Here is a 26927-nt window from a genome sequence, read left to right on the forward strand (position 1 = left end):
ATAGAAAGAACTTTACATTTTAAAGTTTTTCTTAAATAAATTTTTAATAACTGAGTCTGAACATACTGCCCGCCAAAAAATAATATGACATGTTATAATAAAATGTTAAAATGAAATGTTACAATACAAATATGAATTAATAATAATGCTTGTTTTGTAATCTATAATTGTACAATGTAGTTAATGAACAAATAATAATATATTCATGAATATAATGTATAATCTAAATTTAAATTAAAAATGCTTATGAGTATGTTAGCAATCTTAATTTATGCAGACCTCTGTCCACCATGATGAATCATAATTGGACAGATTGAAAAGAATTTGGTTGTGGTAGTAAATCACTATAACCGATGTGGCTTTGTTCTTGTTGTGAATTTCTGGATTGTGGTCGTAAATCTTGATAAGGATTAGTTTATTATTACTATCAATATTATTATCATTTGTATTAATGTTAAGATTCATTTCTGGTTCGTTTGATTTCCTTTGTTGTGAATTGAAGGCTTTCGTTGGCATCTGTAGGTTTTTGTAAAATCAAATCATTCTTTTTTAGGGGTTGTAAAGGAGTCTTTGCCTTTCAGATACCATATATGTTTATGCTTCGATTGTGGAATATTCTCTTGAGATAACTTATGTGATCTATTTTGATAAATACTGTCATCTTGTGACAGTTAACATTGTTATTTGAATGATCTAGTTTATTCTTAGAATATTGCGAATATTGTTTATTATTATTGTAAAATTGTTTGATTGATACCTTAGGTTGTGGTTTCTCAGTAATAAAATGTCTTTCAACGTTCGACCCTTGTTGTCTCTTCTGGATTTGTTGATGCCCAGAATAGCATGCATCATGTTTTTTTAACTTTCCTTCAATTATTTTTTTCTTAATTACATTGTGTTAAGATTCATTTATTTGAATTAATTTCTTTATTATATGATTTTTGATTATTTTTAGTATCATTTATTAAATATTGTAATTGCATTCTGTAATACACAAGTGGTGTTATACAATTTTTCACAACTTTTCACAATCTAAAAATAAATCATCATCATCAAATTGCATCTCGCTTCTTGATTGAATGATGTTATATCTGCCTTGCAAATTAAGAAGATTCCTTAATTTAATTTGAAGTCAATTCTGTCTTCTTGTGAGGGATCAGATCTATCAGTAAAGTTGCAAATTCTCATTTTAGTGACCCTCTTTGTCTTATTAATTGTGACAATTCCATAATGATATTAAATAACTTAAGTTAATAATATGAAATGTTAACAAAAGTAACTTAAATATGAAATGAATCAATGATATTATATAAATGATAAAACAATGTAAATTAAATGTAATAATAAATTAAGAGATATGTTACATAAATAATGTTGGTGATCTAGACGCTGTGAGTCCCTTTATACAGTAGATTGTTGAATATGAAGCTTCTTGAATGATGTTTCATGAAATTGTAGATTTTATCTACAGTTGTGGTAGATTAAATGATGAATTCTTCAAAACTGTAGATCATATAAATCCGTGGTTAGAGGACCAAATATATATATGTTGAGGTAATATCTACCTTGGTTAGGGTAAGTACTCTATGTATTTACTGCTGGTTCAGATAATAAATATAGACATTTATCACTACATAATTTGATATGATCCTTTAATATTTGAATGAATAATACAAGATTATGTATAAATACTTCTAATGATTCCATAAATGATATATTGTTAAAGAATATGTTTTGTATGATGAGTCCATGAAGATTGATAGAAGAAGACTAACTGAATGTAGTGCGAAGCCGGCTTATATAGTTAAAGAACTTACAGCTGAATTGTCAGGAGCCGAGTGCATCTGAAAGGAGCTGTGTGAACTATACAGAGCTGAGTGCAGCCAAAAGGAGCCAATTATGAACTGATAGAAAGACCTTTAAATTTTAAAGTTCTTCTTAGATAAATCTTTAATAACATGCACTGAGTCTGAACACCACCTTCGATGAGTGAATGAGGACTTAAGGGATGCATAGGTGGGAAATTGAAAAGACCAAAGTCCCTGTTAGGGGACCACGTTGGGGAAATCCTGTTTAGAGGCAGGCTTATATAAAAGACAGAGTGGCCTGGCTGTCTGGGCTGCTGCATTGGGAATGGCATAGCTGGGCCTAGCGTGACGGTTTGGGTAGCTAGAGGCTAGGGCACCTCTGGGGTCTGCATGATGGGTAGCTAGAGGTTAGGGCACCTCCGGGGTCTGCATGATGCTTGATTGCAGGTCCGGCTCTGGGAGGCAGGGTTAAAAAAAAGAAGAGGTCCAGGAGGAATAAGTTGTTTAAGCACATCAAAAATAGATTAATCTATATAGTTTTCATATTTGATCAAAGTTGCTGTGTTTTAGGGCATATACATATTGAAGTTGGTCCTTCAAATTAAGTTCACATTAACATGAATCTTGTATTATAAACCAAGTTGTAAAACATACGAGGTGCGACAATAAAGTAATGAGACTGATTTTTCTTTGCAAGATGTGGGAACCCTGCAGCTTGCGTAGGCACACCATCTTTGGCCTTGGTCTATAAGCTACTTCTAGTCCAAGCGGCACATTGATGCAACTGCTCAGTCGTGAGTTGTGCTGTAATAAGTGAACATGTGTTTGTGTCTCTTGGACAGACATGAAAACGCAAAATATTGCGCAACGATATGCCATTTCTTTTTGCGTTAAATTGGGTGAAAACGCGACAACTTATGGTAAGCTTCAGAAGGCTTTTGGAGAGGAGGTTATGTCAAGAGCTCAAGTTTTTCGGTGGCATAAAATTTTTAGTGAAGGCAGAACGAATGTTGAAGATGAAGACCACAGTGGATGACCATCAACCTCACAGACAGATGTCAACTTGACCAGGGTGCGTGAAATCGTACGATCGAAGATTATCCGTGGAAATTATTGGAGAAGAAGTCAATATCAATCGAGAAACGGTTCGTCTAATATTAACTGAAGATCTTTGTATGAGAAAAATTTGTGCAAAAATGGTCCCTAAAAATCTCACACAACAACAGCGAGAAACATGGAAAATGTGGCAGCCGATCTGTTAGAGCAAACGGAAATCAATCCAGATTTGTTGAGCCTTGTTATCACTGGTGATGAAGGTTGGTTTTTTCAATACGATCCAGAGACAAAACGCCAAAGTTCACAACAGTGCTCAAAGGGATCACCCAGACCAAAAAAGCTTGCATGTCAAAGTCAAAAGTGAAATGCTTGCTTGTGTGCTTCTTCGATTCCAAGGGAATTTTTCATAAAGAGTGGGTGCCTCCTGGACAAACAGTTAACCAATATTTCTACAAAAAAATTTTAGAAAGACTTCGTAAACGAGTTCTTCGTGTCCGTGCCAACATTGCTGATAATTGGATTCTGCATCACGATAATGCGCCATCCCATACTGCTCTACAACAAATTTTTAACCTCAAAACAAATTTCAGTACTACCACAGCCACCTTTTCACCAGATATCGCTCCGTGCGACTTTTTTCTATTTACAAGAGTCAAAATGGTGGTCAAGGGACACCATTTTCAAACAACACAAGATGTCCAAAAAGCTGTGACGAGGGTCTTGGAGGATATTACAGAAGATGAGTTCGAGAAATGGCAGAAGCGCTGGAATAAGTGTGTGCAATCAGAGGGGAACTACTTTGAAGGAGACAACACTAAACATGACTAAAACGGTAAGCAACATTTTTTTTCACATCAGACTCATTACTTTATTGTTGCACCTCGTACTTTAATTCTGGAAATTTTATTTAAATTCAGTTTAGTAGACAAGAAGTAAAAATTTAAAATGTAACCAAAGGATGTTATAATTTTAAACCAAACCAAAAGTCACACGATATTAAAAAAAAAATTAGAATTAAACTGCCTGAAATAAATTTCAATAAACTATAACAAACTTACTATTACACATCATTTTTTTAAATGTTCTCAGTCACTTTTTCAGTTCTAAAATTCCACAAGTGGGTGTCTTTATAACTTCATTATAAATTTTTACTATTAACTTTTCGATGTTAAAGTTTTCATCTGTCTTTGTTGAAGTAGTTCATTCTTTTTAAATTGTGTAGCAATTTATATTCATATAATTTGTAGCTTCTTCACAAAAATGTAGAAAAATCATTTGCCATGTTTTTTATAGAGGAACATCTTAAAAAAGAGATGTTGTTATTCTATAATGTATGTGTTATTGGAGTAAAACATTTTAAATGTTGTGAAAGATGTATTGATCTTTGTGTTGGATGATTTTTTGTTTATTAGGTCAGAAGTGTTATCTGATAGTGAGGTTGAAGATGATGCAACTTCACATGTAACTTTACCACAAAAGTTATCTTCTAGAGGAAACATTGCTTCAAGTCAATCTGCAATTAGACTCACTGAATTAGGCCCACGGTTAAATCTACAGGTAATTTTGATGATTTCTAAACTTCAGTTTTTCCTTTATTTCATACTGCTGTTTTTTTAATAACTGGTTTGTAAATTAAGGTGGCTTAAGTCATTTATAAATCCAGTTTCTGAATTCTAAGGAAATTATTGTGTTATTTCTAAGGAACTTTAAATAATGTGAGCACTATTGACCCTGAGAAGAGTTGTATTAAGGTGTTTTATCAAGGTCATACAAGATGGAATCTTTGGTTAAAAAAGTGATTAATCCATGGAAAAATTTTGTTATGAAAAATGTAATTAGTGAAGATTAAATTAAATCTTACTTTAATGTAATTTGACTGAATATGACACTTTTGTTTAAACTAACATATTTTTTTTTTAAGTTGAAAAACTAATAATATTGATAAAATGTACAATTTGGTTGTATAAAACAGATGTGATAATTTTAGTTGTTTAAAAATTACTGGAGTGGATAGAGAGAAAGTCATGGTATTTTACAAGTAATAACATTAAACATCTACAAAATCAAATTGGATAAAGGTAGGAATTTTGAAATTTGATTTTTTTTTTTATTAAAGCATCCGTTATGATGTATTGATGTTTTTTCAGATTGATTGAATGATATCTAAATTTTTCAGCATGCTTTTTTGTAATATGTGTACATTTATGTATGTAATGAATATTTTATAAATAGAGAAGCCTCATTTGAATCCTTAGAATAACATGAATTTTGTTATGTGCTTTTAAAAATAAATTAAAATTCTGGAAGCTTGTAATGGAGTTTTGAAGGAAACATTAATATATAACAGTGATCAGTTCACCACCAAATTTTAGCAGACCTTGCTAGAATGTACTGATTTGGTAGTTTTAATTTCCTGTATGTCTCTTTCAGAATGTTGTTTGTATTATAAATCTATTACCCCTGATTTTTTTGTAAGAAGTTGATAATAATTTATACACAGTTTAGATTAAAAACTTTTCACTTCTCCTATTGTAACAGAAATTAAAAGAAGGAAGTAATATCATTTGTGAATACTATACTATGTTAATTTTTTTACAATAATAACTTAATGAATTTTTCTTTAACTAGCTTTTTGCCCTTCAATGTTGAACCATAATTTAACTCTCTAAACTCATTCTAAGTAAAATTGGTATCATGTAATAGGACATTCAAATTATCAGAATGTATGTTTAGAATCAAAAAATGAATAATAATAATAATAAGAGTAACACTAGTTTCACCATTCACATGCTGCTGATGTTTAAAAAGAAACTTTTTATTCTGGCGACCATGTTTCAGTTTTAAACCCTTAATTGAGATTCAATTTAGGCCTAATAATGACTAACAAATATTTCATGATCACAACACTAGAAATAATAAATAGCTAATGATTAGGTAAATTATTCATTAAAAGTAAGTTGCTGATTACTATTTCATTAATAATTAATAGAATTTAGTTAAAATAGATTAGGAAGGCTAAGTTTGTCACCTGTTTGTGCAATATAACATTTTATGCATTATATAATTTTATAGTATTGATGAATCTTTTGTACTTGCAATCTGCTTTTCTGAAAACCTCAGATGATTGCGATTTAATCTTATACATTCTGTTAACGTTAGCAGAAAACATTAAGAATTAGTGTAATACAAAAATCATAGAAATCCACTTTTAATCCACTTTTACATTCTAAAAAAAATGTAAAAAAAAAAATATGAAAAATAAAATAGTTAATGAAGTAACATTTGTTTAGTTAGTGTATTTATAATTTGGCCAATAGTATTCTATTTTTATTGGGTGAAAGCAATTGGTTTTTTGTAGGTAACAGCTCTGGTAGCATTGGTGAAAGTGTAATAACAATTTTTCAACCTGATGATTTATATATTATGGGCTTTGTAATATTTTGTAGTTCACTATGTAATATACATTTCTTCAAGTCTGACATCCTGATGTGTTAGCTAGCATAATTTTTTTTTTGTAATTTATGTGTGTATTACTAGTGTGTGTCCACCTTGAATTAATGTAATTTTTGCAGTTGATGAAGATGGAAGCAGGCCTGTTAGATGGTGAAGTAATGTTCCATGAACTTATCCATAAAACTGAAGAAGAAAAACAATTAATAAATAAGAAAAGAGAAGAAAGAAGGTAATTCACTACATTTAATTAGGTTTTGTAATGAATATAAAATCGTAATTATAATTTTAATCTATTTGGTTGGTTCTACCTTTGTTATATATTTAGAATATTAATTATAAACATTTTAAAATCATTGCTTGTGTGTATTTTACCACACACGCCTTAAAAAAATATAATTTTAATATTTTTAACAGGAATAAAGAAAAGAATGTGTGCAGGAAAATTAATATCAAAATTGTGAAGGGAATCGACTTCTGTATTCATTATTCAGTTTAGAAAATAAAGGCCACTGTGTGGCCTTCTTTCTCAGGGTTGGTCATCAACGACGTAGTTTTTAAAGAGCCTGAGTCACTTTTTACTGCTTATAGAACTTTGTTTCATCTAAGCTATTATTCTCATCCAAGCCAAAAGTTGGTGTACAGCATTATGTATAATTATTTTATGGATAGTTGGAAGTTTCATAGTTTTTTCAAACCAGTTTTTAACGTGACTGCCATTCATTTCCACCTAAATGACTTTTTCAATTTAAATAATAAGAGGCCATCATTTAAAAAACCTGCTTCATTTCCAATGTGGAATAAAATTAAATAAAAATTAAATATTTTCCTTCACTAGACAATTTTAGGCTCTTGGTGATGGTAATGCCTGCCAAAACTACTACTAGCTCACTGGTTTTACAGAGAGGCATGATGCAACAACCCACATATCTAAATATAAAATACTTTATTACACTGATAAACATAATTTTTGTTTTCTAACATACAATACATGATTTTAATCTGTTTTTTGATGCTGAAAACGAATATGAACTCAGAATTTTTCTATCACGTGCCATTTTAAAAAGAAATTTTAATTAATGGATTTTTTAATTTTTAACATATAGTTAGCATTTTTTATTGTTTAACTTTTTTAACATAATTTGTAAGCTATAAATAAACAATACTTGATAAAGAATTAAATCATAACATTGTCACATATTATGACCACATCCAATAAGGTTTACTACTGAAGACTGAGCCTTTATGGACAAGATTGATCATGTCTGTGCAGGTCAAAATATGTAGCTGAAAACACAGCTGTGTTGTTTGTATTAAGCACTGGATTTAGGAATGAATTAATTTTGTTCAGTCTTATTGCTGTCTTAGTTTGTTAACATTACAGAGTCATAATGCCTCGAAATTGTGTAAATGGTGGATGCCTTTTGTTATGTGTGTGGTGAGTTTACCGTAAAATCAAATAGAAAAAACATTACACTTTTAATTAGAATATCATTTGTACTTTCAGTGTAAAATTGGTGAACAGGATAAATGTGGACTCTTCATATAGTATGCATTAATTGTTCTGTATATTTAAGAGGATGGCTGAAAGATACATGAAAGGATTTGCCATTTGGTGTATCTATGTTTGGCATGAACCAAAGGATCATGTAACTGATTGTTACTTTTGTTTAACAAGTGTGTCTGGAATTTCTAAAGAATCTAAACGTAATGTAAAATATCCTTCATTGCAATTTACAATCAGGCCTGTACCTCACAGTGAAATTATTCCAGTTTCTGAGCCACCTGTGAATGTATGCTTTAAAAGCAGTGATGAAGAATCAGGCAGTACTGAAGAAAACAATGATTTTGATTTTGAATTATCTTCCAATAAGCCACATCTTATATCACAAGATGAATTAAATGACTTGGTTAGGGATTTAAATTTATCAAAAAATCAAGCTGAACCGTTAGGATCAAGACAGAAAGGTTGGAATTTACTTCAAAAAAATACAAAAATTTTGGGCTTTCGAATCCGACAAAAAGAACTTTCTCACTACTTTATTGAAGAAAATAATTTGGTTTATTGCATAAATATTGATAAGCTTATTTTGCACTTAGGACAAGTTCATAAACCTGAGGACTGGTGCCTTTTCATAGATTCATCCAAGTATTGTTTAAAAGTGGTTCTACTACACAACGGTAACAAATATCCTTTGATATCAATCGCTTATAGTATTAATTTGAAAGAGATATACTATATGATAAAAGATGTTCTTGAAAAAATAAATTATAAAAATCACAGCTGGAACATATATGGTGATTTGAAGGTGCCTAACTATTTTGTTAGGCACTATACTAATATAGGCTATACTAAGTACATGTGTTTTCTTTGCGAATGGGAAAGCTGAGCTAGGGATAAACATTATGTTACTAAAGAGTTGAAGAAACGAGAACTCCAAATGGGAAAAATATTATTCATGAGTCCTTAGTTGAACCCAAAAAAAATTTTACCTCCTCACCACATCCATCTAGGACTAATGAAAAAGACAATGATCTCGATCAACACGTTTATGCACTAAAGTTATTGCTTGAATGGTTTCTGAGAGCAAACAATAAGAAGAATGTTATGTTCTCTGATGAGTGTGCAATTTATCAAAGCTTTCTTAACCAAAATGTTTTTTTCTGGGCAAAAGACCCTCACTTTTTTTGTGGAAATTGAACATGATCTGCCTCATATTATGTTTTTGGCGGGGATAAGAGCTGAACATCTCTTTGATCCTTATTTTTTTGATGGTGCAGTTAATCAACACAGTTACGTGAGAATGATCAATGAGTGGTTGCTACCAGCAAAAGGGATCTCTGACATAAGTACATTTCAGCAAGATGATGCTCCAGCAAATTTGGCTTTGTATGTCTACAGAAGTGGGTCAGAAGAGTTGCTAGTTCCATTACTTTGGTCAGCAAGAAACCTTGACCTTACCACACTGACCATAGACTCAAATCAGCTGATTTTGAAGTCGAGAGTTCTAAGGTTCAAATCCTAGAAAAGGCAGTTACTTTTATATGGATTTGAATATTAGATCGTGGATATGAGTGTTTTTGGTGGGTTGCAATAAACCATGCATCTCAGGAATGATCAGTCTGAGGCTGTACAAAGACTACACTTCATTTACATTCATACATATCATTCTCACTCATCCTTTCAAATAATACCTTTACGATGGTAACAGAGGCTAAACAGAAAAAATAGAAAGAAAGACTAATTATGCTATTTATTAATAAAAAATAAAAACACAAAAAAATCATCATTACTATTTTAACCATGCTGAAGTTTTTCTCTTTGTGAATTTCTTATAGCTCTTTATTTTTGTTTTTACTTTATGAAAATATTAAGTATATGGTAGTCAAGAGATATTTAAAAATTACTAATCTGTGGCAGAAAGTTACCATAGGGATTAAGAATGATGTTGTATTACAAATGTAACAGAATCCACTATTAATTTGTAAAAAAAAATATATAACTGAGTTTATAACATATAACGAGCTTTTTATATAACGAGCTTATAAATTATGCATCAGTTTCATTTATTATTTAACATGAAATGTCTGAAATTTGCTAATAGTTTGAATATGCTGGTTGACTTGTGACTATATCAAGTGTCTAAAACTGAAGTGTATTTGCTATGGGTTCCAGTATAGCAGAATACTTGGCAATTAATGCTACCAACAGAATAAATGAAGATATACTTGCCGCTGCTTGCATTTGATAAGTATTCTTTCTTGTTGATCCATTTCCCTCTTCAGCTAAGGTCTCTAATGCATTAACAAATTCAAAGAAGTGTTCCTTAACAATACGAATCCTCTTGTATTTCTCTGACCTCCTAGTCTCATTCAATTTAGGAATGCTAACAATAAGCTTTTCATAAAACAAACTTGTGAAATTTTCTCCTTGATAGTTCCAACACACTTTCAACATTTAAGTTGTTCATGACAAGGTTTAGCTTGTGAGAAGAGCAATGGAAGTATAAGACTTTTTTTTACTTTTTGTCTGAAGGTTACATGCATGTCTACTTTCCCCCAGTGGATCATCCATCGAAACCTATCGCTTTCGCAATACTAACAGAATTAAGTCCTTTAAGCTCTACAAAGCCTAAAAAAAATTGGCTTTTTCATCAAAGAAACATAATACAATAAACAGCTGTTCTTTCCAGAAATATCTGGGTTTCATCAGCCAAAACACTAAACACAAGCTTTTTTTTTAATTATAGTGCTGCACAGATATTTCATTTTGGATGATAGATTATCGGTATGATGTGTTTTTCAGTTCATGCCCAAACTGGTTTTTTAGTTATGAATTACTTACTTTGATGAGTAAATTGCACAAGTCGATAAGTACGCCTTCGTCCAGCCTTTTGCCCCTGAGAGGTCTACATGTGTACTGGAAAAAATTATGCAGGAAACAATTGAGGATAGTACTTTTTTGTTTTTATCTATTAATTTTCTTGAAGATGGTGAAGTTGGATGTCCACTGGAGTGCCTGCCAAGAATGATTTTGCAGATTCCATTGCAGTCTGATGACCCTGGGACTGTACTTGTGCTTTGCAGTAAACATGTATGTCCTTGTACTGAGTGAAAGGTCAGATAGAAAAAGAACTCAAACACCACTCATTGTTCTGGCTGATGATGGAAAGAACACAAAATTTACAGAAAGAACCTTTGAGTCAACTTGATGAAGCTAGCCATCGTGAGTATGCATCCAGCCAGTGATGATAGAACTTCCTCTTCAGGTGTTTGTCATCTGCCACAAAATTGTAGTTCTTTAAAGGTAACCAGACATTTTCATATCAATCGGCAAGTGCTTGCCAGGCTGACAATTTTCAATATCATCTTCATGACAACTGTAGTTTTCAATTTCACTTTCACTGTGTTGCTCACTGGCTTGAAATGTAGAAGGCCCGTTTTAAATTCACTGCAAAAAAAAAGTTAATTTCACCGAACACTGATGTGGACAAAAACCAATGCTGATCTCGCTGCCTTGGTTTGACAAGGAAGATTCTACCTGACATTTTTTTATCAAAATGAGTTTTATATGGTATATGACTATACTAGTTGAACTTAATTAAAAAATATGACTAAAAACTTATGGAAGATCATCAATAGAAAGTTAATCACATATTGTTTAAAAACCACTTTTTTGGACTTAGGAACCCTAAAATGGATATTTCCATATAACCATTTTATGATCATAAATTTTTTATAAGGTTTATAAGATTTTTCATAAATACTTCCCCTTTCTTCCTTTCTTTACTGACGAATTCAGAAGAAACTAAAAGAAAATAAGCTTAGAAATGAGCTAATTTTACTGATAAAAAAAACTTATGCAATTGCCAAAAGAAATATTGGTTCATCAAAAGTATTTGATTGTTCAATAGAATATATGCAATTCTTCTTCAGAAGTATTGATTATGTAGCAGAACTATTTTATGTTGAAAGATCTAAAAGAATCCCTTGTCATAACACTAGGAAAGATACTAAAAAATCAGGAGCAACAAATTTTAAGTTACATGCTTTTAAAGCAATTGCTGCGGTTATGTAAATTAACATACATTGCAAGTAAAATAAAACATGTAATAAACATCACAGTAGGCTACTTACAAAAAAATGTTCAAATATCAATTTGTTATTAATAAAGAGGGTGGCAGGTGGCTGGCACAAAAAAACTTGACAGTTGTAAAAACTTGCATGTACTACTTACACACTTGTGTGAACGTAACAACTGCACTGACTAACCAAAAATGCATGTGCTCTTATATACTTGGTAACTAGCTTCTGGAATATTCCTCTCATGTTGTGAAATCAGATGAGAGTGATTTGAAAATTCTATTCTAGAAAACTCTTGTTGCCACAAGTTGTAACAATGTGTAACAGTAGTTCTTAAATCTTCTTACAGGTTGTGTGAGGGTCTTTTTTATTTAGTTTCTTTAAATGTTAATTTAAAATTTTTCAAAAATTTATTTATATATTTTTTTGTTTTATTTTTTTAAAACTTTTTTCCATCTTGGAAGGGGAAGCAACTGTGCCTCCCCTTTTGAAGACACCCATGATTCAAATGATTACCTGATGACTGTTTACAGATTGTGTTATGGTGATTATTAAAAATGTTAAGCAATATGAGAACAAACCACATCTGATAGCTGGCTTAAAATACAATATGTACAAAGTGTTTTATTGTTACTTGTTTTTGTAAAAACAGGCATATGTCTTAGAAAAACCTGAAGTATTCAGATAAAATTTTCAGTTGGAACTTTTACTTATGAGAAAAATTCTCAATGACTAATATATACCAGGTGTGTAAATATGAAACCGGAATTTTTGTACAGAAAATGCATGTTTATTGTATGAAAATGATAAAAAAATATTTTATTCAAAATATTGTCAATCGCTAGCTATACATTTTTCCCATCTCTCTGACAATTTATGAATGCCACACAAAAAAAACTGTTGCTCTTTTGAGGCAAACCAGTCATTGAGCCATTTTTGTACATTTTCATAAGAAGTGAAATGCTGCTCAGCAAGTGGCGTGTCCCATCGATGCAAATAAATAGTAGTTGAATGGAGCCAAGTCTGATGAGTAAGCCTCATGCAAAAGTATTTCCCAACTGACCGCCTCAATCGTTAACTTGACTTGCTTGTTTCTTTTGCTGTGTGTGTTGGTGCTTTATCATGAAGCAAAATCACCTTGTGTTGCCTTTTTTAATATTCTGGTTGTTTTTTACTATGCTTGATTCAAATCGATCATTTGTTATTGGTACTGTTCATTAACGGTTTTCTTTACGGTTCATTAACGGTTTAAATGAAACATAGCTCGTTTGCCAAAGTATTGGACTTTATTAACAAGAAAAAATGAAAAATAATTATAATGATTGGATAATATTTGCTATTTTCTAGCAAATGCTCGTACAGTAATAAAGCTTATTATAAATATTAGCAAAAAGAAATGAAACTATTACAAAATTCACTATGTACATCAAAAAACAAAATAAACAAAATAAAAACATTAAATCTAAAACAAAATAAACCTTTTGTAAGCAACATTACAAACTTTACATCCCCATTGGTTTTATCTTAGTCAGAAAAATAGCCGTAAAAATCAGAAAGTAGGTAACTGTGGTAATATCTCAATAAATTAAGGGAGAAAGTATTTTTCTGTCAAAAGTAACACCATGGTCAACTAAACACAGGTCTCTTCTTAAGAAAACATAACCGTAAATTAAGGTAGAGAATATTTTCTTTTGTCAATATAGAACTGAATTGTCAGATGCGATGCAGCATATGATTCTAAGCTGAAAATTGTATTACTACAATAATTTAATACAACAATCTAAACACCGACATATCACTATTTTTGGAATTTTAAGTTTTATCCATTACAAATTAATGCAAATACAGTGCATTCTTAAATAAAGAAGCCATTCTTCTTTCATGAAACATAATGTAGGATATTAAAAATTGTTTAGCACAAAATGTAGTATTGCGCAAGCCTACTGATTTTGTACTTTACCTGTGTTAAACAGTCTATTGAATTAATGCAACAAACATGAATTATATTAATTTGGCTAAACCGACTTACAACAGAAATGTAACAACTCCATATAAAATGGGCACGTGAAAAACAATGATTCCATAAAGCATCTTCAATACAAAAACTAAAAAGAAACAATTAACGTTATTTCCTAGGCTAAGGCCTCCGAAATCACCACACTAAACGAGAGAAAGAAAACGAGAACATCTGCATACAGTAGAAGTCTGACCTGCACTGCCGAAGGTGGCGTGATGAGAAGAAGGGGAAGCAAACTAGGCCGTAGACAGAAGAGTGTGTGTGTTGACGACAACAGGTAGTGTGCAAGAAAGTGCGGGAAAGAAACAGCATAAACGGGAAGTTGGGAACGATTAGAGAAATGTGGGGAATTCGGGAACTATAAACATAACAAAGATTTTTTTATAAACAAGCAAACCATTAAACGAATTACGTATGACTAATAAGATAGTTTCTGAATACGAACAAGTTGAGGAATGACATCATCGCAGATAAAGATAATTAGACTTTTAGAAACTTTGACAACAACATTAAAATTGGAGATAACAAAACAGTTATGACTAATTTGGCTAAATAGGAATTGTTTTTATGAATCATTATGACAACAGCAGACAAAATAGAAAATTGCAGTGAACTTGACACTACGAGAAGACCTTGAATTTATTGGATTAAAGCTACTTTACGCTTTGGCATAAACAATGTTTTTTAGTTAACAGTAGGGGAACTGCAATCAAATTTCTGAAAAATTTTTCTCTTGAAATTATTTGAATTTGCTTAATTAATTTTCTTTATTAAATAAAGATATTATTGTTATTATTTATAAATATTAGAAAGAAATTTCAATTTTTTATATTTTGTGTTTGTTCCCTGAATTATTTTCTAAAAGATGATGGAATGTGGATAATTTGATTAAAATGATTATGTAATATTTGCTGTTAATATTATGTAATATTAACTGCAGAATTGACTGTATTTAAACTGTTGTTCTCTGTGCAGTTATTTTTAGTTAAATCACTTTTTTTTTGTAGGAAGCTTAAGGAGAAACGAAGAAAAATTCAAGAAAAGAACAAAGAAAATAAAGAGGCACTTAAACAGGAACTGAAACAGAAATCTCTTGAAGGAATAAAGAAAAAGCAAGCTGAAAATGAAAAACTGTTGAAAAAAACAGTTCACTTTCAGACTTCTTCAGCAACAGGAGAAAACACAAAAACTTCAGCAACAGAAGAAAATGATGTGGAGTGGTATCGTAAAGAAGTTGGAGAGGAACCGGATGATGGTAATTCTTTTTTTTTTCTAAAAATGTTTTTGATTTTGCTTTACTCTGTTGTTTGGTTACATGTATCTAACATTTCAGTCAGTTTATAGGGATGTTAATAAATAAAAATGTATCTATGCTGAGGATTGTCATTTACATAGGAGTATTCATTCTACAACCAATCTGCTCACAGCATTTATAATCATATTTCTTTAAAGTTAATAGTAATCAGAATTTTAACTTCCATATGTTACTTACATATGTTACTCAAAAATATAATACTGCAGTAGATGGCAATTAGGGAGCATGACTTAAATTGAGATGGACGTTGCTACTGTAATGAATCTTAGGGACTCAGATAGTAAACAGACTCCCCAGATAAGCCTCTCAATCTATCAGACTTAAAGGAAACTGTAACACGATTTTTCAGTAAACTTGAATGATTCCGGTAACACTTCTGGTCGATGGTTGAACAACAGCTTTTGGAGGTATCATTGTCTGTATTACAAAGAACAGATTGTTAAACGGACCTGTTACCCTAAGAAAAAAATCCCTTTTAGTTCCTTTTGGATTCTTCTTTTCTTTATTATTTTCTCTTGCTTTCTTCTTAATTGGAAGAAATCCATTATATTGCTCTTGTATATTTTTATCGTAACACAAGTGAAAGTTAAATAGTGTGAAAGTTCTATTATTCACTGTGCAAGTTATGCAAAATCTGTTTATCAGATTATTTTACCAGCTAATAAGATAATAAATGAGTGAGATATGCAAGTTCTCTAAGAATTAATTCAGTGGGAAGAAACCAATTAGTGATTTCATGAAAGTAAAATATTACAAAATGATGAAAATGTTTTAAAACATTGAACTGAAAAATCATTTGAAAAAAAAATCATTTTTTTAAAAATTGCAGTTTTTGGAGATATGTATAGGTAAAAGAGAAGACAAAATGTTTGTAATGTTAGTGAATTTGAAAATAAATTGCATGGTAACAATTTTATGTCTTTATACAAAAATTTCTATATTATAAAAGTGGCGAGAGACTAAATAAATATATGTTCATCATTTTGGAATGAACATATTGGTATGAAGAGGTTAAAAAACATTTCGTAAATAAAATATGAATAGTCCAATTATTGCATATTTTCTGTATTATTTGAAGTGCAGTTTATTCTTAAAGTTTTAGAATTTGAATGGTATGAAAGTTGTAATTCACAAAGATTATATTATAGGATAATGTTACATTATTGGATTATAATATTCCTGTATTATATTATAATTAGTTTAAGCATTAAGGACAGTGAAGCTATTTGAACTTAAAAAATAAATACAGAATTTGATGCCAGTAGAAGTATTTGCAGCACCTTTTTGGGGGTTGAATAGGGTAGAAATTGTAAGAATTTAATTAATTTTAAAGTGTTTTTATTTAACTATGGCTAGTCTAGGTCTAGTGGTGATGAAATTTTTATGGATATTTTCATTTTGTTTGACTATTGATATGATTTTTGTTATAATTAAAATCAGTAGCACTAGAAACAGGAGATAATTAGCCTAATTTATGTTTGTTATAACATGTTTATTTATTTAGCAACTGATAGTGTCATCAATTATATATAAAAATGTTCTTTTTCCCTGAATTTTTTAATAGAATTGGTGGAAACTAATAATTATCAGGAGCTAACGAGGCGTTTAAATATTTGGAGCATGAAAAAGAAAATTAGTTTTTTGTTGTACATTTTGAATTTAACAATTAGATATGGAATAGGAAATTACTGGAATGTTGAGGTTAAAATGTTATGTTAAAATCTACTTAAACCTACTGTAACTATTTCTGCAGTGAAATGCGTAACACTTTGAAACCTGGAACTACTTTGTATATGAGGTTTGTTCAGAAAATAACCAAACATTTTTAATTATGTGCCAACAAAATTAGTGTGGCTGGTAACATTGTTTACAGAGGAGGCAACCTTCTCTGTAACCATATGTTCTTGGATTGTTGATATCTCGTTTAGTTTTTGTGTTATTGTTGTTTGAATGTTTGTGTTAGTAGCGGTTTTTGTAATGTGTGATTAAGTGTAGTAGTGATTTTTGTAATGTGCAATTTTCAGGAGCAACAATACAACATAAAATTCTGCTTGAAATTGGGAAAACCTTTCACAGAAACATTTCAACATTTACAGAGAAACATGTTTACGGAGATGATGTAAACATCATGTGGGTTGTACGTAATGTTATAAATGGTTTTCAGGATTTAAAAGTAGTCATTTATCAAAGATGATCCTTGACCAGGAAGGCCTGGTCATCAGTTGAAGGCCTTCGACTTCAACTGATGACACCCACATTCAGAAAATCAATGATCTGATGCTTATAAATTGCTGATTGACTGTCTGAGAACTTGCAGAAGAGGTTAGCATCTCAATTGAATCATGCCATAATATTGAACATGCAGCAAAGTTTGTTCCTTGTTTAATGACTGAACAGCAGAAAGAACATCTCTGCAACTTTTTGAACAAGCCACTGGTAATGAAACATTCATGTAAAGGTTCATAGTGGGAGATGAAAGCTGGGTTTACGGCTACAAAAGTTCACAGTGGATTGGCAAAGGATCTCCACACCCCAAGAAAGCATGTTAATGTTGATCCAATGTCAAATTGATGCTCTCTGTTTTTTTTTTTGATTTTAATGAAATTGTGCACAAGGTGAAACAGTGAACCATATGTATTATCGTTTTAAAATGGTTACATGAAAAAATCTGCAAGAAAATGCCAGAGTTGTGGTGAGAAATTCATGGTTCCTTCACCATAACAATACGCCTGCCTGCACACTCAGCTTTGTCAATTCATCAGTTTTGTTGTGCCAAAAATCAGACGACTGTCCTCTCTCAGCCTCCCTACTCACCATCTGGTCCCTTGTGATTTTTTCTTATTTTCAAAATTATAATCAGTAATTAAAAGGACGCCATTTTGAGATTGTTGATGACATTAAATCAAATTTGTCATGGACTTTTAAAGGCCATTTCAACTGAAGCTATCCAGGACTGCTTTGTGAAGTGGAAACACCACTGGGGAAAGTACCTGAATAAGGGAAGGAGCATTTGAGAAGAGAGTACTTTGAAGGGGACAAGGACCAATTAATCAGGAGATAAGGACTGTAAAGTTAATAATCAAGATTAAAAAAAATAAACTTCGGTTCAAACAGACCTCGTAGTCGGGTTCTGAAAATGTATTGAAGGATATTTTTAATAAGTAACACAACCATCTGGAGACAACAGTTGTACTTGTTAGTTCGAAGTGATAAAAAAAAACATGCCAGTTGAGTTAATATTGTAACACAATTAATATTACCAAATTTTACAGTAAAAATGAGAGTATTATGGGATAAAATGAAATCTGAAAATATAAAAATACGGTACTGAGTATGTATTGTGCAGCACTTATAACCGTAAACTATAGTAATTGTAGTCTTATAATTGTAGTCCTTTATAACTTAATTGGAAATACAATTACTGTATTTACTGAAGTCTGGCAAGCCATACGTGGTAACACACACACACACACACATACACACAATCGAGAGAGAGAGAGAGAGAGAGAGAGAGAGAGAGAGAGAGAGAGAGAGAGAAACTGTATTTACTGAAGTCTGGCAAGCCATACGTGGTAACACACACACACACATACACACAATCGAGAGAGAGAGAGAGAGAGAAAATATATATACAAGGGATATCTCTAAAGTAAAGACCTCTGGGAAATTTCTCCCCTTAAGGTTGGCGAACCTGTGTCCTTCATGGCCATGCTAGTAATGTACACACTGCGTTGTTGACTAAGTTGTCACATTGTAGTATCTTGATTATGTGTGAGTTATTATGTTATAAAATGAACAGGAAAGTCGATGTTGCTGTCGACTATGAAGTAAGTGGAGTCATACGTTTTTTAAACTATCAAAATGTTAAGTCGGCTGAAATTCATAGGCAATTTGGTTGCTGTGTATGGTAATGTAATGAATGAAAGAAACTCTACTCGTGTCCTTATTTAATGATAAACAAACTTTTCTTCTTACTTATGTAAGGCATATAATAAATATGTTAATCTAGTTGAGTTCAACAGCTGTTTTATAGTATATATTTTGCCTTTATAATATTACTAGCAGACCCAGCAATACTTTGCTATTGCTAGATTTGATTATATATGTAGATTAAATGAACACAATTGAAAGTTTGATAAAACATTAACAAAATGAACATTACAGAACTTCACAAAATTTAACAATCGGTCCTCTATTTTTTTAATCTATAGCAGACACACATATTGGAAACATTGAAAATTTAGTATAGCGTGTGTTGCTTTTATGTCCAACAGGTGTCTTTTTACCTGTCACAGGTGTGACATCTAAGGTATATAAAAACATGCGTGTATTCAAATGCAACGTTGTCAAAATTTCAAAGCAATCGGTGAAGAACTTTTGGAGATTTAAGATTTTGAACAATTTAACATTTACATTTTTATTTATATAGGTTGCTAATTAATTCAGTTCAGTTAAAAGATGTATTAATAGTTAATTCAATTCAATTAAAAATGTAACTTAAATGTGAATTTAAATAAAATAATTATTAAAATATAAATATTGTACATGTACATCATAATAACCTCAACAATGTGTGAAATAAGTTACTAATAATACAATATTAAAATGTATCTAAATCTGTTGTAAAATTACATATAATAAAAATATAATTGATCACATTAACAAGGTATTTACTGAAAGACATTAATGATCTAGCAGCATAAGTTCTAAATACTGGAAGGTGCATTTAGGCACAGTTATTCATTCGAACAGAATGTCTGAAAATGGTGTCAAAGGTTTAGAAACAACAGAATTAATGTGCATGATGAAGAACGTTTGGGGAGGCCCTAGATAATCACTGAAACACATTGATGATGAAATTAGAAAAGATCATTGCTCAACAATTTCTGATCAGGCCCTTTTTCCTGATGTTTCAAGAGCTGTTATTGGTCGCATTGTTCATGAAAGGTTTGCTTCAGAAAGGTTTGTGCATGTTGGGTGCCGCACATCTTAATTCTGGATGGGATCTGCTTTGGTAGATCACTAACTAGACCAACAAAGGGCAAGCCACAGCTATTTGGACCTATACTGATGGCCACAGTCTTTTGGGTTTGGTTTGGCATACTGCTGAAACTCTACGTGAAACTGAAACTCTTCTTGTGAAACTCTACGTAAGTTACGGCGTGCCATTCAAAATTGGCAGTGTGGATGGCTGAGTGACGGTGTCGTCCTGCTGCATTATAATGCATGTCCACATGTTGCGGGTCTGACATGTGGATGGGAAATTTACGATCACCCACCATATAGTCCAGACTTGCTCCTGATTATCATTTTTTCGGGAAATTGAAACAATTTTTGACTGGTAAGCAATTTCTGGGTGATATGAACTCAAAAATGCTGTTAATCAGTGACTAAATGGACGGGTGGCAGAAGAATTCAATGAGGATATATTGAATGAAGCTGGTGTTGGTGTATCACTATGATAAATGTCTTAATTCATGTGGTGATTATAAATATTTTTTAATTCTCTTAAAGTACATACCTTTTACTATTTCTATATAATCAGAATAAATTTCTATAAGTTTTCAGAATAAATTTTTTTACAATGAAACTAGAGATAACCTCTCGTATAGGAGGTGCTCCCCAAAAGTTCGGGGAATTTGGTATGACCTGCTGCCGCTAGATGTGGCAACAGTACTCTTTGTGAATCAGTGTTCCAACAGCTGTGTCGGTGAGAGGCTGCATTGTTGACTTTCGTGCAGTTGTGTTACGTTGTGTTTTACTGCTTTGCCGAAGTTCTAAATGGCAGATTTTAAAGAGCAAAGAACCTCCATAAAATTTTGCAAAAAAAGCTGGTGCAGAAACCCATCGCATGCTTGTGGAAGCATTTGGTGACGATGCTATGAGTAAAATTAAAACTTTTTTGTGGTACAAACGATTCAAAGATGGGCGAACGACAGTCGAAGATGATGAGCGTTAAGGAAGACCATCAACAAGCGCAACACCAGAAAACATCGCGAAAGTGCGAGAGGCTATTGTTGCAGATCGTAGACAAAGAATTCATGATGTTTGTGTAATTGTATAAATGTCATATGGGTCCGTGCAACACATCTTGTAGGACAATTTGAACATGAGATGCATTGCTGCAAAATTTGTACAGAGACTGTTGAACAGTGACCAGAAACAAAATCGTGTAGCTGTCTGAAGTGAATTGAAAAATTCAGCAAGAGATGACCCTACCTTCATCTCCAACATCATAACCGGTGATGAGACATGGGTGTACGGGTATGACCCTGAAACTAAGCAGCAGTCGTCGCAGTGGAAGTTGCCAAGTTCACCGCTGCCAAAAAAAGCACCCCAAGTTCACAGCAACGTGAAGTCCATGATGATTGTTTTTTTTTGACATCAAAGGAATTTGCTACTCTTGGTCAAACTGTCAATGGGATGTTCTGTTGTGAAGTTTTGAAGCGGTTAGGCCCAAACGTTCAGATCTGTGGGGTAACAACAGCTGGGTTCTGCACCATGACAACGCGCCCGCACACACACATTCGTTCGGAATTTCTTGGCTTCCAAAAAGACGGTAGTGATTCCCCACCCACCCAATTCGCCTGACGTTGCCCCATGCGACTTTTTTCTCTTTCCGAAAATAAAATTTGAAAGGCTGTTGTTTTAACAGAATTGAGGAGATTCAGTAAGAAATGCAAAATGTGCTTGCCTTTTTACAACTATGTGTAAGTTCACAGAGCCAACTGTATATTGTATTTATTTATTCTGTTCTGTTTGTTATTAAATATGTATATCTTGTTAAAATGTGTTTTTATATACAAAGTAAACAGTAGAAAAAATTATTGTCTGGTAACAGTTCTTTGCTTGGGGGACATTCTTCTGTCCTTGTTATTTTGAACTACATTATAGTGGGGGTCGTAGTGTATTATTAACTTGAAGAATTATTGCAGCTTTATTTTTAAATCATTCTTGAATAATGGCATATTTTCTTATACTCATATTTGAATACAATATAAGAAGTTGTTTTATTGTCTGTTTTTAAATCATATTGAATTTTCTTATGTTTAAATAATTGTGTTTAAATCATATTGCATTTTCTTATGTTTAAATAGTTGTGTTTTATTATCTTGTAAGATAAGATTTTATATGCAAGTAAGATTTTTTTTGATGGTGCATTTTTGTTTTGTTTTTTACAGGTTTGTTTAATTCAGAAAAAAAGCTGATCAGGAATGTGAAAAGGAAAAATGAAGATGAGGAGTTTATAAAAATAAAAAAACAGAAAATTAAACACTCCAAAGAAATTGAAAGTAATAGAAAAACAAAGGAATATAAAATTAGTAGACCTTTTAGATCTAGTATGAATAAATTTTTAAGTCGAACTAATGGAATGAAAAAGGGAAGACTGGGTAGTAAAGTTACAAAAGGGCAGCGGCATAGATAAATTATGTACAATTCTTTTGTTTCAAATAAAATTGTTTAAATAATAGCGATGTATTTATTATATTTATCTGTTACTACTTAATCTGTAATTATCTTTATCTGTTGCTACTTAATTTTAATCTATCAATTCAAGAATTATGAACCAATAAAAATGAAGCTAATAAACCTAATAAGAATTAATAAATTAAATATTATAAATTAATAAATTAAATATTATAAATTAATATTTGTGAAACACCTGACAGTGTCTCGGGAACTCTTTCCTAAAATAACTGCTGCTCACATTTTGGAAATTGAAGGAAAATTGAAGTAAAATTAAATGCTCGCAGCCAATGCTTATGTACTTTCTTCTTTACATCTACAATTTTCTATTCTCTTTCCTCATGATGTGTTTAGACTAGCTTTTCTATTGTGGGTTTCTTATAATGTTTCTATTCTCGTTTTCCTCTGTAGTCACATTTCAAATGCATCCAGTTTTTGTTCTTTAGAGCAAATAATTCACATGCATACAGAATACATACATCTTCTTTTTGTAAGCTTTACCCATTGTGCACTTCAGCCTTAAGACTTATAGTCCAGTCCTTACCAGTTATAATTCCTACCAGATTCCAAGGATGAACTTATTCTTCAGTTACTCAGGCCTCAGTATGACAAATCTAGCAATGGAGTCATACTTTCACAGAACTAATAATGTGTTACTAATTTTCTTACATCAATGTACTATTATTATCTTTTATGACGACATAGGATCACTTTAGCTAGTCCATTATCAAAGTCTCTTTGATGGGACCGTTTGGGCCTTGTGGTCCTCCCAATACTTTTTCATACGTTCTGATCTTTGTGCTCTTTCTAGTATTGAAAATGTTTGTGTTGTGAGTTTTTTCGTGCGAGTGTGAAACTAGTATTTCTTTTCTTGTTTAATTTTACTTTATCTGTGGTGTCTTCTGGTATAAGGCCAATTTCCTTCAGATCCTTTCTTATTTCTCTGATTCTTCTGCATCCTGTCTTGTTTTTTGAGTCGAGACTGTACTGTACTATACTAGTGTTTTTCAGAGGTCTTGAATCTTGCATCCTAATGATATGTCCAAACAATCCTAGTCTGCTCATATGCATGGTATCACAACTTTGTTGGTAACAATCCACCACTTCCTTCTTTCTGGTACTTTTTATTGATGCAGGTTCTTCAAATTCTTCTTTCAGTTTTCTGGAGTCTGTTTGTCTTTGATTGTTCATTCACATGGAAGAATGTTTCTGATGCATAAGTGGCTTCTGCTCTTATAACTGTTGTAGTGTCTTATTTTTTCATTTATTGATAGGCATAAGTGTACCAGGTTAATTTTTGAGCTTTAGCTAGTTTGTTTCATCTTATTTGGATTGAGGTATTTTTGTTTAGGTTGTTTGTTATTATTTCTCTGAGGTATTTAAACAGCTTACTATTTTGATTTTTATTACTGTTTATATTTACTTCTTTTAATTGTGTTGGTTTTTGGGTCATAATTTCTGTCTTGTCGAATGATATTTTGAGGCCAATTTTATTTGCAATGTTTTTGAAGTTCTGTGCTTCATTGATATCATTTGCTAGCAGTGCTAAATTGTTGGTGTAATTAAGGCAGTTTGTACTGATTTTTCAGCCTATTTTTACTTTTGGGAACATTTTTTGAGCCATTCCCTTATTCCCATCTCTGGAGCGCAGTTGAATAACAGCCAGGGCACCAATAACTGGAACAACCTCACTTTTTTTTTAGCCTGCACACTACACAAATGTTCCCTTCATTGTGAACGATGAGTTAACACATGCTGTGGTACTTTTGAGACAACTGCAGATGGTGATGGTGCATCTGATTTTTCACAGACAATCTACAATAGAAATTGAAAACTTTCTTCTAGGCATGGGATTATCAATATTTTGTTCATAAATACAATTAGCATTGCATATTGCCATATCCACTAAATTGAAAAATATTTTTTCCAAAAACATTGACGCTCTCGATGAGACATGATAAATGGATTTGTATTTTAAATACACTATCCGCATATACGGATTGTAATTGTGAATCAAAACTGGCCTTTTTCTTTTCCATACTAATTTGTTTTTCATTTCAATTAAAGCCTCATAAATTGAAGTATTTTGTTTCCTATTATAATGTTCTTTAAATTTTTTATTAACATGGTTCAAGAAAAGGTTAACTTTATCTACATATCAAAATTTGGATCATTTCTAGAAGGAGCATCAGTTGAATTAAAGTGAAAAAAGTCTGCCTATTAAATCCCATTTTTGAAGAGTATATATTATGAAGAAATGGTATATACTGAGAAGCAGTACTGTCCCAATATGATGTGTAATTTTTTCTAACCGTTAACCCTATGTTAATACACAAGCCTATTAACATCTGTATTGTTTTTACATCTAAATTGACCCATTTATGCATTCTGCTTTGTTTATACCGTTCTTTATTAGTAGCAATACACTTTCTTGCATACGGATTGGTTTCTCTAACCAGATGTACCCAAATATTCTGAGAGAAATATAAATTAAAATACATAATTGGCAAAGAGTTTTGAGATGGGGTGTGGATTTACAGGCCCTGTATTTTAAACAAAAAAAAAATGGTCAGATGGATCTCTTGGAGCCATCTGACTTTGGTTATATTTTTTGCCACAAATTAGGATGTGAAGGAACAGGAATTATAGAAATTGAACTGATGTAGGTTGATTGCCACGATTATTACTAAAATTTGTTACCTCAACTTGTATAAAATTTAAAAAGTCTGATTAATTATATTTTCACTATTTGCAATTGTTACTTAAGCTGGTCTAGAATTTGAAAAGTTAAAGAGTCTGATTATTTGAATTTGTTACCTCAGCATTAGAAGAATTTAATGAATTTGCAGAAATACTATTACTATTCACTGAGATTTTCTAACATTACTGCTATCAGATTCACTTTCAGATACCAGAAAATCAGAATCAATTTTGGGATTATCTACTTCAATTTTAGATTCATCACTGGTCAACATTAACAATTTTTAAATATTATCTTCAGAAATTTTACGATTTTTTGCCATATTAAGTAATATTTATATTCCAGTTATTTAAGGAAAGAACTAAATAAATAAAACTAAACCCACTACAGTAAATTCTCCCCAATACGGAATCTGACGGGACCTAGTAAGAATTCCGTTTTGAAAAGAGGTTTCTGTCTTGTGCAGTTTTTAAAAATTGAGCTAATTTATCGTAAGGTCCTGTGCTATGAATTATACAAATGTAAAATGAAGTTAGACAAGGATAAACATTAGTAGTAATCCAGAAATTATACTGCATGTAGAGAACATAACCTCTAATTTTCAAAAAAAATTTTCAGTTACTCTAAAAGAGGGCGTTTTTTATTTTTACTACTAATTTTTCATTTAAATTACTTTTAATTAGAAGACATATACGTAGCCTAAAAATTAAATAAAATCATTTTCTAAAATAATCAAGTATAGTTTTGTTTTAATAACTTATCTTTGGAACTTTTGTTTTCAATAATTTATATACTTCATTTCAAGCATACACTTCAGTAATACAAGTAAATAGAAAAAATTCACTTAGCCTAAAACACAACATGATCTAACACTAATTCTAAAGTAAAATCGCTTTCTAAAATAGTCAAGTATAGTTTTCTGTTTCATTTACTCTTGGAACTTTCATTTTCAATAATATTTCTAGCGGTTAACATATTCTGTCGCAAATCATCACTGTTTATATGAATCGAATTCTAACTGTGTGATCATACCCAATGCTTCTTTGAAACTGTTAATTTTAGTTTTTTGTGTCCTTCTTCTTCTTCTAAACTTTTGTTAATCTTACTAGTCTCAGAGAAAATAATTTCATCTACAGTCTGAAATCCTTCGGTTATTAAATCACTATCAATACCCACGTAGTATTCAGCATGAACCGATGTTTGACCACTTTCTATACAACAGAAATTCAACTTCACAGAATATTGTTGTACTGCGCAAAGTACATGTAATGGGAACATAATAATTCATTATTGGTTTCCATGCAGAAATCAGCCTCTTTAAAGGCATATTTAACACATTATTTGTAATTTGTTTGTACGATGAAGAGAGCCACCTTAGTGCATCCAGAACAGTTATGTGTCAGTTCTTGAACAGATGCACATGAATCAATATTGGCGACTAGTGACTGCAGAATGTGTTTCCGATAATGGACTTTTACCATTTAACAACCCCCTGATCCATTAATTGAATTACACTAGTTGTGTTTGGAG

The 26927-nt window shown here is 31.6% G+C and overlaps 1 protein-coding gene across 1 annotated transcript in view; it reads left to right on the forward strand.

Moving 5' to 3' along the window:
* Positions 1-22700, forward strand: part of ppan (Brix domain-containing protein peter pan) — a 38528-nt gene extending 15828 nt beyond the window's left edge. The window contains exons 5-8 of the mRNA XM_075382246.1: positions 4277-4421; positions 6437-6546; positions 14922-15169; positions 22411-22700. Of these exons, the coding sequence (XP_075238361.1) occupies positions 4277-4421; positions 6437-6546; positions 14922-15169; positions 22411-22655 (748 nt within the window). The 3' untranslated portion in view covers positions 22656-22700. The remainder of the gene's footprint in view (positions 1-4276; positions 4422-6436; positions 6547-14921; positions 15170-22410) is intronic.
* Positions 22701-26927: the final 4227 nt, after the last annotated feature.

This window comes from Lycorma delicatula, chromosome 1, assembly GCF_047948215.1.
Source record: "Lycorma delicatula isolate Av1 chromosome 1, ASM4794821v1, whole genome shotgun sequence".
NCBI lineage: Eukaryota > Metazoa > Arthropoda > Insecta > Hemiptera > Fulgoridae > Lycorma > Lycorma delicatula.